Source organism: Aquila chrysaetos, chromosome 5, assembly GCF_900496995.4.
Source record: "Aquila chrysaetos chrysaetos chromosome 5, bAquChr1.4, whole genome shotgun sequence".
Taxonomy (NCBI): domain Eukaryota; kingdom Metazoa; phylum Chordata; class Aves; order Accipitriformes; family Accipitridae; genus Aquila; species Aquila chrysaetos.
Genome location: NC_044008.1, coordinates 53344997 through 53358923, shown reverse-complemented (window position 1 = coordinate 53358923; position 13927 = coordinate 53344997). Strand labels below are relative to the sequence as shown.

Genomic DNA, 13927 nt, shown 5'->3' with positions numbered 1-13927 from the left:
GGAACGTTTCTCCCTGTAGAGCATCAGTTCAAATGCAGATCTTCTTCCAAGGAGTTAGGAGGCACCAATTAACTCCCGGGGATTAGACTATGTGTGTCTGTCAACGTGCCACTTCAGAGGAGAGCACATTTCTGCACTGAGTGGTCTCCTCTGCCCAGAGCCACACTGATGGGGCACAGCTCACATGAGGACCCTCACAAGGATGCAAACAGCACAGCACAAGCCAAGCTGAACTTGTGTTGGTGCAAAATCACCAAAACAGAAGCGATCTGTGGCTAGGCAAGCAGGAGCTGAGTGGAGCCGAGCCGAGTTGCTTTGCCCATCTTGCAGCAAATTGATCCCAGCAAATTGGTTAGTCGTGCTTAGCTTTTAAGTGCTCATTTTTGCTGAGGCCCTTTTTTGTTTCAGCTTCTGCACGTTCCACAAAGTGATAAAATCCGGAAAGAGAAGAGCCCCGCTCCCTCGCGGAGGGAAGGTGGACTCCACACTGCACTGCTGCAGCTGCAGGGGAGCTTACAGCTTCCAGACCAGCTTCTCCTCCCCGTCTGTCTCCTGGCCACATCGGCAGGAAGAGAGGCTTTGGCATTGCTGAGAATAGACAACCTTGAAGTGAGACACCGAAACTTTGCGTGACTAAGTGGATTTACCACAATCTCCAGCATCAGATAAATCTCCGCCCCTGGCCCCCAGCCCTCCCCTGCTTCCCTTTCCCACGCAGGCTCATCCAGCCTTGCTTTGCCAGCCAGCCCCTGCCTTGCTCTCTGCCATTCGCCCTTGGGATTTACCTTCACTGCCACCAGCATTTTGTCATTGGTGGGGCTGAGGTTGTAACACTCGGCCAAGAACACCTTCCCAAAGGCACCTTCTCCCAGCTCCCTCTTCAAAACGATGTCTCTCCTCTTAATATGCTGGACATCTGTTGGAGGGAGGGGAGGAAGAGGGTTGAGGGAAGAATGAATCAGGGTTAATTCAGGGAATGGAAAACAACTAATTCAATTTTCTAGCAAGCTGCAAAGGATCTGAAATTGCTTTGCAAAAATATCTATAGGGATCTTTTTACCCACCCACAGAAAGCAGCCATCTCTGGGATGGAGCTAGTCTCATGCAAAACATCTGCGAAGAAAGTACTTGAGGTTTATCACATTTTCACTACAAGCTCGCAGCAAGCTTGTCCTCAGGGAGAGAAACCTTTGGGGCAAAATCTGCTACAAAGACCTGAATCTCTTCGGAACGATCCTGGATATAATTCATCTCCTGTGAGGTGCAGCAAAGGTCACATACCTCTGATGCCAGGCCAGGTGAGATTAGAAGGTCCTGTTGAGTTTTGCATTTCAATCGGGATCAGTTTAAACCCAAACTCGGGCAGATTTTTGACGCTGAGCCTTGCCAAGGCAAAGCGCTCCCAAGGGGAGGAGGACTACTGACCCCCATGCACCTTAGGGCACTAGCAGGAGCTGGTTGGAAGTGCCAAGCGCTGCCCCGCAGCAAGACTCTGACCCTGCAGCCATCTCCTACATGACTGTTCCCTCAGAAACAAGGTCATCCCAGGATAAAGTCACTGGCACAACAGGCAAACTGAACCCATTAGTTTCAATGATCCTTTCCACTGACATTTAGGACGGCAAGGACTGACAGAGAATAGCAACCGAGGTTTCAGGAAGAATCAAAAGAGCAATAGCTATTAATTTAACAAAGGTACAGAGGCCTATGAAGATTGGTCTGCTCAGCTAACAGGGTCATTCATAAGGGCTAGATCTACCCAGGTACAAGGCACCTACAAGGGTAGATAAGTGACTAGCAGGATATCCACCAATGTTGCGTCATAATTAAATGCCACTAGCTGCTGGGAGAGCTTGGGGGTCTCCATACTCTCTGTTGGGGACAACATTAGGGCACAGCTACTTGCTGCCAAACCTCTAAGCACCTTTCTGGCATCACAGCACCCCTACAGCTCCTCTCGCAATACAAAAAGGCTTTTCTTAGTGCCTGGAATGAACTGTGGAAGCAGCTAGAGATGCACAGCCATCACAGCATTTTCCAGAGGCACAGTACCCAAAACTTCATCTCCGTAAACTGCCCTTTACTAGAGCTTGCTGCCTCCCTTGAGAACTGTGGCAGCACAGACCACCCCCAGCTTCAGCCTGATGGTCATGGCAGGGCAGTGAGAGCTACACACTCTTCTCCAGTGCTTGGTGAGCAAAAGCTGATGCATTAGAAGTCTCCTCAAGCAGAGGCATTACATGGGACAGTGCCCTCTTTCCACTCCTACCCTGGGGCATTCATAACTTGGCCCCGCATCTGTTTGCTCACAAACTGGACTGGTTTTGAGTCTTTTCCATCTCTTCCATGTGCAACAGGAGCTGTACAGGTATGCACCCCTTAGCTCAGATGCATTTCCCTTGGGGCACTGCAGATGCAGGAGGTGGAGATGACTAGCACCAGATTTCAAAGTGGCTCCAGGGAAGCATCAGTAACAGTGATCGCAATCTGCCACCAGCTCGTACCACCCAGGCACCCAAGTGGGCACCCACATCGACCCGAGGGAGCATATGCCCCACAACAACATAGGTACCACTTAATGCATCAAAAAGCCAATGGACTGGAAGACTAACATCCTATTGGCTTTCATACAATTAAGCTTTTTAATTAGGAGCTCACAGGCAGGTTTAAGGAGCTGCGAACTCTGGCCCTTTTGCTTGTTTGGGAAGATGGATGCTGCGAGATTGCATAAGCAATGGGCCTTGTAATGAACGATGCCTCTATAGAGAATTCCAGTTGACCTTTTCATTAATTGTTCAATAGACTGAAAACTGTTGGTTACCAATATTAATAATATTAGTGACATTAAGGCACAGGATGGTAGGCACATCCAAAATGACTTTGGTTTTAAATGTGCAGTGACAGCCAGGGAGAACAAATCACATGTGGACTTTGCCTTCTCCACCTGGTTTAGCTGAGTGTTTAAGGAGTACCTTGAGAAATCTGAAAAATTATGTGTTGAAATGTTAAGTGATGCACTTGGGTGAGGAAAGTCCTAATCTAAGAAAAGCTCAAATGGCACCAATTTACTTAATAGAGTAGAGGAAAAGGGTTTTTTCCTCTTTCTCTTGGCAAGCACTTCTATAGCACTCATCACTACAGTACTTAGGATTTACTGTATTGACAAACCATGTATTTGCATTCTTGGTTTCCTGAATAGCAGCAGTCAAGAAAGCTGCAGGGAAATGATCTTGTATTAAGAGGAGCCCAAGGAGACTTTAAAAAACTCAGAATCCCAACAGAAATGTAGCAATTACAATCCAATTGCCCCATTTGGTGTGAGATAAAGTTAAAAAGGAAACTGTCTCAAAATAACCAGCAATACTATTTGAGATTATTTACACTTCTAATGAGTAAGTGGTAACACCATGAGAACTGAAGCAAACCTCTCTTTCTGAACTCCTCAGGGTCTTGCCCAAAATTTTCAGCTCCCATTTTTTCCTCCCAACAACATCTTAATAAATGATCAGACATTTCTGAGAGCCAGCATCCAGACTGTGTAATTATGTCTACATTATTAAAATAATATCCCATCTGTCTTCAAGACCAGATTTCACAGCAAGTTGTTAGGGTCACCTGAGAAGCTTCAGGGAAAAATTGTGTGAAGAATTAAAGGAGATATTGTGGCAGACAGAGTTGAACTGAGGGAGGAGCAGTCCTTCTGAGGTAGTGGACTCACGTAGCACTGCTAGATTTAAAGTAAACTTGGATGGTTATAAAAAAAAAGGCTCATGAAGTTAAGCAGTTTGACAGCAACTGGACAATCTTAATGTAGAGTCAGAAAAATACTTTTGCTGATCACAATTTCTCTCAACCTCGAATGGCCATAAATTTTGCTTCATAGTATTTTAGGCACAAATGGAATAATAAGTGAGTTATAATAAATTGCTTTTTCACATGCAATAGGCCTGAAATACTGAAGTTTACATCAAATTCTTCCATTCACAGTGAGATCAGCACTATGATTAATTCTACATTACTATTAAATATGGGCTTTAAACATAAAGCAATGACAAACCGCTCTGGCACTGTGCAAATGGCTGTGTTATTGTGCTAACCTTGCATGTCTTTGCTTGTCTCTCCTGGCTGTAACTCACAAGGAAGGCCAAGTAGCCATGAAAGATGTTGTGCTGCAAGGGCACCTGGGAGGTTCATCTGCATAAATCTGTTTACCTCCTCCTGGAGAAAGCTGAGCCCTGTCTGATAAACAGCTGGTGTTTATTTGTTTTAGGCAGGCAGCGGTGTGCTAATATGTCTCGGCTGTGTTGCAGTCAGCCCTGCCGACAAGGTGTATGCAAACTGTCTTCCCATAAGTACTACTCTTTTTTTTTCCTCCCCCCTGTTCCATTAACTTATAAAAACAAGCCAACAAGACAATTCAAAAGAAGAACCTATGCAGGAGCCACAGCAAGACCTGACAGGAAAATAACCAGACTTGACAGCATGATGGGAACTCATTCAAGGCCGTGCTGCATCTACAGGAAGGATGTGAGCGCACAACACTGAAGTAATTCCAGTTTTAAATGAAACATCTTGCAGTCCTTGTTTTGGGATTACTTTGTTGCTGCATGACACAGAAGGAGAGTTGGGCGGATCCCCCACCTTCCTTCTTGTCCATCAAGATTTAATGCACTGAGAATGTGTTTCAAGCTCTTGCCTTCACTGTTGTTCTGAATAACACATGAAACACATCAGAAAACACCCAACCTGCAGCTGGTTGGAAACACACATGACTTCAGTTCGATGATGATAGCACATGGGTAAGCTAGAGCATTAACAAGAAGGTAAGTCTGGGACACTGCATTCACCTTTACAAATTGCTTCCAGAGCTGAAAGCTTTCCTTTTCTCTGGAAGAGCCAAGGCAGAAGGGCTGTGGCTTTGGATCTGCGATGGGATCTTACCTAACCTCCTCTGAAGCTTTTGCAGGATGGCTGACTTGATCTGTACTTAAAGTGCACTCAGTCAGAAAAGTGGCTGTCTAAACACAGCAACTTCTTCCTCCCCATATTCGCTCCCATGTGTCCCTTAGTCATGTCTGCTCCTTTCCTCGACACAAACATATTCTAGTTTGCTAACCTTGCAAACCCAGTACAGCCATGGGATATAGGGGAAGAAGAGGAACAAGATTAATTCTGCTTTTCTCGTACATCAATCTACCATGTCCTGATGGGTCACTTCTGCACTGACCCCTGGGATAGAGCCTGGAAAAGCCAGAACTTTTTCTCTTAAATCACTGATTCAATGACTCTTCACCCATCTTTTACACTCATATTGCAGAATCTCTCTTGCTTGTGACACAATCAAGGCAAAAAGACCCTGACTCAACCTCCAAATCCCAGGTAGAGCATATAGAGCTGGTAACAGACTGTGTGCAAGGAAAACACCCTTTTTCTAATAACCACCACATTTCAATCATGTGAGCAGAAATCGGGAAGTTGCATGGGTACATTTCATGAATCTAATTTTCCAATTATTGTCTCATTTCCAAATCAGTCCTGGGGGTCAGACGAAGAAGAGATGGGTTGAGTGACACTGCAAATTCTGCATTTCAGATTCCCATTACAGCCAGCATCCTTAAAACCATGGTTTGATAATACTCTTGAAACCTGGATGCACATGATTGTGTTTGGACACAGATGACTACAGTGGGAAGTAAATGGACAAATCAAACTCCAAACAGAGTAAACCATGAGCAGTGCCAGTACTTAAGTTACAGCAAAATGCAAAACTACTTCTTAAGCTGGACCATTTACACCAGGTCTGAAGTTAATTCCTCACATCTCCTTCTTTCAAAGTCCTGAACAGCGGTCGGTCTGGTTGCTGTATTTCTGGTGGATTTCCTGTCCTTGGACTCTTAATTCACAACCAACATGTAGCTTACTGGGGAAACAGAGCAAAATTATAGAAATTTCTCCTTTTACTTTTGCCACCCTCTTTATCAGCAGCTTTCTTTTCTAGCCTACAAAAAGACCAATATAAATTTTCTATCAGTTTCTTCTTCTCCACACGTGGCCCTGTTTTCCCTAGAGGTAGGTCCTTTTCTGCACCTCTCCATCACCAGCTTCTCCCTCCCTTAGCTTTGTCACATCATGGCATTTCTTCTTTCTTTTTCTTCTTCTCTATTTCTTGCCCTCTTGCTGTTCAATCCCTCTTTTAAAACTGGCTTCTTTTAGATGTGTTTCTAGGGTATCCTGATTTGAGTCTGATCCTGGGCTCTTTGTGGTAATGGCCTTGATCTTCATAAGCTTCTAAAGCTTCATTTGCATCAACAACACTATAAATGATAACAACAATGACATTTTTCGGTAGTGGCTGAGTCATTTGCTGTAACAACTAATTTATGCCAAAGAATTGTCTCTTTTTTCTTTATACATAAGTTGTCCACAAAAAGGTAGCAAAGTTCTCAGTTAGTCAATATGATTCATTCACTTCTTTCTTGACTCACTGCTAAAATAATTCTTACGAATAAACCCTGCATAGCTTCCCTGCTCCATGACAATTAAAATCAAATAAACAAAGCTTACAATTTACATTGGAAATCTTGTCATTGAGACATGTAACTACTAAACAGAGTGCCTTTCATATCAGGCAGTCAATTGCAACCTGGATGTTAACTAAACGTGTTGATGAGTTACCCGATGTACCTGATCAGAGCAAAGTGTGCAGATCGGGTAGGACCAGATCAAAAAGCCTTGCCGCTGGAGGGCTGATAAGTCATTCTCTCACAGACTTGTCTCATAATAAGAGAAGATAATGCATAGGCTAGCTGCACAGAGTCTGAGTCTCCCTCCTGGCCTGGTGCAAATCCATCAAAGTCAATGATGATATTGATTTCAATCACGGACTGCTGTGAAGTACACGTAAACAAAGGGAGAATCAGTCCCACATCATTTAAAAAAATGGAGACATAAACAGGCTGTTTCTTATCTCTGTATGGACTCCGAGTAGGTAGCCCTCCACTTGTGGTGGCTTCTCTCCCAGCTCTGACATGAGCCACCTCTGGGAAAAGGCCCATATACACGCTTCGGCAGCTCGGCGCTGTGCCCAGATGCTGGTTCTTTGCCAAGTTCCTCTGTTAAGGCACCCTTCAAGGACTCAAGATTCAAGAGAGTCACGATTATAAGCACCAAGCAGTTCTGACAGTCCTTTCAAAAAGACCCCAAATCATGGAGGTTTATGTAAAGCATATCTGCATCTCTGGGAACTTGGTGGAACAGGCACAGTCCTTGGCTGAGCCACTTGGGCTCCAACACGTGGGTGCACCAAGGTCCTTCCCACCCCATTCTTTGCAGGCTCTGTGGACAAGACCACCTCGTTCAGACCTTTCTCATCACTTTGGGGGCAGTATTTTAATCTTACTAATTCTGCATGACTGCTCTCAGAGCCATTTGTATGCGTCCACACAGCAAAAATAGAGAGAGAGAGAGACTTTCTCACATCTTCCATCCATCTCTCCTTTGGCCTTGTTGGAAACAACCTGAAATGCAAAGGATGCTCTGCCATTTACTATGTTACCCCTCTCTTTGAATCCCTTCTCAGGCTTTTTGATCTCCAGCAAACCAATATATGTCATTGGCTTCACAGCCTCTCTTCAGACTGTTTCTCATATCTTGTACCTTACCAAGATGCTGGCAACTTGCTTCCAGGCAGACCCTGGTGTCTGACTATATATTACATTATCAAACAGTTGTGATCATACTCCTTCATAAAGATCTTAAAAGACAACTACTTTATATTTCTGCAGTTCTTTGCATTTTCTTACCATCCCCTTCATTCCTTGGGAGTAGCCGCAAGGCATGAGTGCAGTTCCCAGATGTGAAGAAGGCATTATTGCCCAGCTGACCCAGCAGACCTGGAGTTAATGCACTACCTGCTGCTAAATGGACTTTGGTAAAAAATAACAGGCCTTGACACACACAGCTGGACAATCTGGGCTAAAAAAAATTATCCAGGAATACCAATCTGCACCAGGAGCTGATGTTCAGTGTAATCAGGCTCAAGAAAACAGGAGATGAGAAGAGCAACCTCTGCAAGCCAGATCTCTGATGCTTTGAAAACATCTTACATCCACCACTTCCAAGCATACCTCCAGCAATCAGGACATCATCAGCACCTCTGGCTTTTGCTGTTGCAATAGCAGGTGGCGAGGAAGCCCTGACCCCAAGGGCTGCCTTTCAGTCATCAGCTAACTCCAGTCAGCCTCGATTTGAGGGAGAGCCGTGTTTCTGCAAAACAGCCCTCAAGCTCCACAGAGTGATTTGATTAGCGGCACGGAGCAACTGGATTAGCACCCGCTGAGCTGCCGTAACTTAAGCTGCTGCATCTGCGCTGCAGCACCAGCTCCAATATCAGCCATACAGCAACTGCCAACAATGACAGTCTACATGTACAATGCTCGCGGAGCTAAAGGTAAGTGCAAAGGGAGTGTGCGTGTGTGGGCACGTGTAAAGGAGCTGGCAGAAAGGCAAAGCACAATCACCCCTTAAACCAACTCATCAGATGCAAGTCCAGAGCCTGCCAGACTCCCTCACCACATCACACTGAAAACCATTTGGAAGCAGGTGACATTACCTGGTGTGACATACCTGCAAAGTTTAAACCCAAACCAAAGCAAACTCTCATTTTCTTCATGAAAAAATTCTGAAAAATAATAATAGAATGTGCTTGGCACCACCGCACAAACACTTTTAAAGCAAAAACTTCCGTCCCAGCTTAAACCACCTGACACTCCTATAAAAACATAACATGATTTCAAGCTCTTCTCATCCATTTCAGTCCCATAAATCTAAGTACTAACCACGTAGTAATTATTTTATGAAGAGCGCAATATAAAGTGTCCCATGGCTACTGGGTGCTGAGCAGTCTCAGCTAGGATGCACAATGCTGTATAGTCCTGCAGAAACACAGCCACACTGGGGAGATCCCAAAGCAAAGGAGCTACAGCAAGAGGAAGGCTCCTGCACATCCCCCCCCCCCAGCAAATGTTTGACAATGACTACAGCAACAAAGAAAGGAAGCCTCCAGCACATCTGGGCCTTGCACAGCAGTGGGCTCTTGCCTTTAAGACAGCATCCACCTCCTCCTCTTTCTGCAGATTTGCAACTTACTGAAATTACTCAAGCAAGAGCTCATCATATCAACAGGACCCTTCCTTGATCCAACAAAGTAAATCCTTTCACCTATGCTGTTGTCAATGGTTAAAATGTCCTTTAGTATGGAGACCTGGAAGACTTCCCAAAAGAAATCTAATGCTCCCAAGGCTCCCTGCAGCCGCTGGGGTTGGGGTTAGGGAGTAGGCACACAGCTGTAAGCAAGCAAGTTCCCAGTTGTGGTCCAACCCAGTTTCTGCCTCTGCCCAACCTGCTTGTGCCCAAGGCACACATCAAGATCCCCTCAGGTTAGGACAGACACCCTGGTCCCCCTTGCTGCTGTCACCTCTACAAAGCCTGGGTGCAGGTTCACCCTGTGCCCTCCCATGCCTCTGTATGCACCAACTCCTGCTCAGCTGGCTCCCAGGGGAACATGAAACACTTATATGGGACCAAAACCTTATTAACCTTCCAGGCAAAAGACTTAAAAACCAGCCAGTGGTTCCCATTGTCTCCTACACCTTCTCAAATAATTTCTGGCTGACACTAAGCTGCAAAGCCAAACTGCCTGGCCAGCTTCAGCAGTCTGTCTCCTTAGACAGCCAGCACCAACTTCACATCCCAAGGGGACACTTGGGCTCTGCCTTTTGTATACAAGGGTTAACTACACAATCGGGCTCTTCTGAGGAGGAAGATTAAGCCCATCAGGAGAAAGGTAGAGGAGGGACCAGAGTGGGCTGCAGAGGTCTTTGCCTTGGGTGAAAAGCCCAAGAGCCCCATGGCAACGTGTCATAAAAGTGACCTTACACAAAGCATCGTCCTCACCGACTCACTGGTACTCTCCAGCAGCTCTTGGAAACAGGGGCTGGAATTCTTGGCAGGGTGGGAGGAAAAGAGAAAGAGAGAGGGAAAGGGAGTCTTTCTGGTGAATGTGTTTTTCTTTCCACCAGCCAGGCCCCTAGGTCCCCTGCTGCCAAAGCACTCAGAATAAAACATTAATTCAATACCACACATTTAATTACACATTATTTGAAAGTGAATTTATTTAACGGAGGAAAATAGTCTTCAGAGAGCATCTGCCTCCCTCAGACTCATGCGTCTGCAGGGAGGGGGCTTGGAGAGGAGATAGGAGGAATAATGGTTTGTTTTACATCAGCAGCTATTGCCGTTCAGTTCATCCCTTCAAAAGGAGAGATTTTAAAGAGATAGAGTTGTGTTTTGCAGGAACTTACCGGCTGATTTGATTTTCCAGCTAGTTTTCACTTGATTGGAAAGCGCTGCTGCAGACAGATATCACTTGTCTTTCTTTTTTATTATTTTTCCGAGGGAAGGGAGGGATTACTGGTGGAGGGGTGGAGGAGGATTGGCTGCCCCTCGAGGGACCATGCAGTAGTCAGATTTCAGGCTTAAGGCTTTAACAACGCAGTAATCAGACACTTAACAGCATCCTATTGCCGAGATGGATAATCACAAGAAAGCTGGAAGCGACCCGGTCTCAGCAGCAGCCTTGCAGCTTTGAGACTGTCTCCCAGCAGGAACGCAGACGCTTACCTTCTGCCCCCGTGGTCTCAGAGGCTCTTGGCTATCGGCTCCCCCCAGCCTGCGAGTTCACTGCCATGGTTCTGCCTGCTCCAGCGGGTCCAGCAACCTGGCAGTGCCTGCTTTTAGGCAGTGTCGAGCCTCATATTTCCCTAGTCAAAGCTCCACTGCAGAGAGATGGGGACCGACTCCAGTACCTGGCACAGGCAGCAGCCCCTCCTCAGCTGTGTGTAAATTATGCTGAGCTGCTGGAAGGCCAGAAAAGAGCTGCCGGGTCCTTTGTAGGAAGGAGTATGCTCTCAGTAAACTCAGCCTGAGCTTTCACCTTTGCTGTCCTCTGGGTTTTGCCAGCCCTGCAAGCGTCCCAGCAGGAGGATGTCACTCAGGGCTCAGTTAATTGGCTCATGCCATGTCGTGAGCCTTTCTCCCAGCCCTCATCCCTGCATTGGGTCTTCTTCCCACTCCTTCTTTTGGAAGCAGCATCGAAAAACTCCCTTATCTTTGTAACAGCCTTGATTAGGCTGCAGTCCTCACCTGGAGTGACAGGCAGACACAAAATTTTGCCATGCATCACCACTGCTAGCACCCAGTGCTCCCTCCAACAGGAAACAGGATAGCTCAGCCCAGCTAGTACTTACCCCCACAGAGGGGTATGCCTCTGACCGACAGACATCCCATGGTCAATCTATTGCCCTTTTTGCCTCACCAGCCAGATCCTGCTGGTGCCATCCTGGTTTCAGTAGTCAACCTCAGAGCCATGCTGCGGTTTGCTTGCATACCCAGGTAGATGTTGCAGCACTGGGTTCAGGTCACAGTGTTAAGCTTTTCCTTGCAATTTTGAGGATTTAGAGGGGTTTGGTACTACTCTTTCAATGTTGTTCAGTCTCCGGCCTGATCCATGGTTTGAAGGATCTAGCCACAGGCATGTGCTGCTTCTGCCTAGTCCGACTCTGCTGTTATTGTCTTTCTAACAGCTTCTGATCTTAATGTGCCCCCACCATAAATGCTAAAAAAATCCAGATATATTGAATATGTTCTGGGGACTATTTGACTATTAGCAGGGTGGCATTAAAGAAAGAGGTATGGGTTGGAAGTGGTTCCAGTGCCAAACTACAGCTGTGGTCCCTAGTGCAGAACCCCTTCTGAGCAGAGTAAGAACTGGCCCCAAAGTTGGGTGCAAAATGAAGAGGTATTTTTAGAAGAAACGCAGTTCCCTCCAGATGTGAAAGTGCAAAAAGACTTTCAGAAAAATCTGTTGTGACAGAATTTCTGGACCATCTCAAAGCAGGAAATTTGGTGAGAGGGCCTGGTCTTCTGCATTTTCCAGCTAGAGCTCCAGGAAGGTTAGAAATGCTTCTGATTGTTGCCAGCCTCACCATCATCACAAAGGAAAAGGACAATGTTGGACAAAACATAGCATCTTCTGCTTTTTTTTCCTTTTTTTGCTTCTGTGATCTCTGGGTACCTATGTCTTTTCTTGCCCCATGCCCAGTCATTCTCCCAACAACAACTTCCTTTGGTGGTCATTAAACGAGTGGCTAATGCAGCCAAACTCATGGAACAAGAAAATTCCAGAAGTGAGGCCATATGGAGTGAAAACATGAGGTGTTGAAAGACAGACCTCAGGCTCAAGTTATGATTTCATTAGAAGGCCTCTCTCCAATTTGCCCAATTTCCATCTCTCCCCTTCCGTCCCACCTCCTCCAACTCTCTTTCTTGCAGGACCGACACAGGAGGTGCATTTACATCTATGGCTTGATGAGGTGTTCCTTCAGACTCATGTTTTCCTAACACGCCACATAGACCTTGCTCTGTCTTTGTTTCTGCCTGAGGTTTCCCTGGCTTTCTCCCTACTTGTTGTCTGCACAACCCCATCCTTTTTTTCATCTTGCCAACTTCTCATGCAGAAGGAAACCCCTGAAGGAGGAGTAATGTGAGACAGCTCTGCCTGTTGGGCTCTAAAATTACCGTGGTTTAGGTGATTTCGACAATTTTTATGAGGCAGCAAATTATGCAGAGTGGAATAAAGAGAAGGACGGATCATACAAAGGAATTAGCTAATCTGATGGGGATAGCAGCTGGTCCTCATTTAGCTCTCCAGGTCTGTGCATAGTTGGGGCTTCCTGTACTCCTTTAGTCTATGTCTGAGTCACAAGTAGGATGCAATGAATGTTGGACTGGTGCTCCTGTGATGCTTCACACAAGGTGAAATCCACCTTTTCTCTCAGGTCCCCCTCACTGCTGAAAAATGAGCAAGGTAATGGCAGGGCAGCTCTAGACAAGAGAAAGGAGCCCACCAGTACCCTGGGTCCATCCTGCAGAAGAGGACCTCTGAAAGGCAGTGGGTCAGTCATGCATCAACTCTGGAGCTGCTCCACGGTGGGATCTGACTCGTTTCATGGATGCTGGCTGAGTGGAGGCACCATCATGCCAACACCACCTTCCTCTCCTTGGCAGAAACAGAGCACTTTGAGGAGTGAGAAGTGAACCAGAAAAAGTTCTCCTTGGACAAGGTTTTGGGAATCCCTTAACACCAGGAGTTCAGGACTATTTAAGGAACCACATCCCTCAACACCAGGAGTTCAGGACTATTTAAGGAACCACATGCTCTTGTTAGGACACTGCCTTTCCTTCCCTGATGGTACTGCTTTACCGTATCCCTGCCGTGTCCTGCCTTTATTATGATTATAAATGAGAATCCATCTTGGTTTATTGTCTCTGATACTCCCAGCATGGGGAGAACATGGGGTAATAAAACACTGTATATTTGTCCATTTGTCTGTCTGTCATCTTTCAGCGATGTCTTACGCCATTATGAGCCAGATGGTTGGGGTGAATTTTCACAGAAAAACATCACAAACTTCACTGCATGCAAGAGGGAAAAAAAAAAAAATCCTATCGTTTTCTCCTGTGGCAAAACATCAGTGTCTGCACCAGGGGAAAAATACCCAGTTAATTCTTCTTAAGGGCCCTGGTGAGACTCGAGAAAACATTCTGCAGTGCTGGTAGCCTCAGAAGGCATGATTAATTGCAGATGGTGAAAAGGTGCATGTTCAGCTTTAACTGAACTATGTGTGAGGACTGGATGATTGCTAAGTTAGTATTCAAGACACATGCAGAAAGCAACCTACTAGGATCTTCAGCTACAAAAACAAGACTATATAAATACACTTTCATATATATATCATATATGGCTTAACAGCTTAAATTTAAATGTGTATACTGAAGTTTTAGAGCAAGAACAAACTGCTAGTGGAAA

The 13927-nt window shown here is 45.8% G+C and overlaps 1 protein-coding gene across 2 annotated transcripts in view; it reads right to left on the bottom strand.

The window, feature by feature from the left end:
* NTRK3 (neurotrophic receptor tyrosine kinase 3) overlaps nt 1–13927 on the bottom strand; it is a 233712-nt gene that overhangs the window by 56448 nt on the left and 163337 nt on the right. For both annotated transcript variants that reach the window (XM_030014712.2, XM_030014713.1), the window contains exon 13: nt 786–916. In XM_030014712.2, the coding sequence (XP_029870572.1) occupies nt 786–916 (131 nt within the window). The remainder of the gene's footprint in view (nt 1–785; nt 917–13927) is intronic.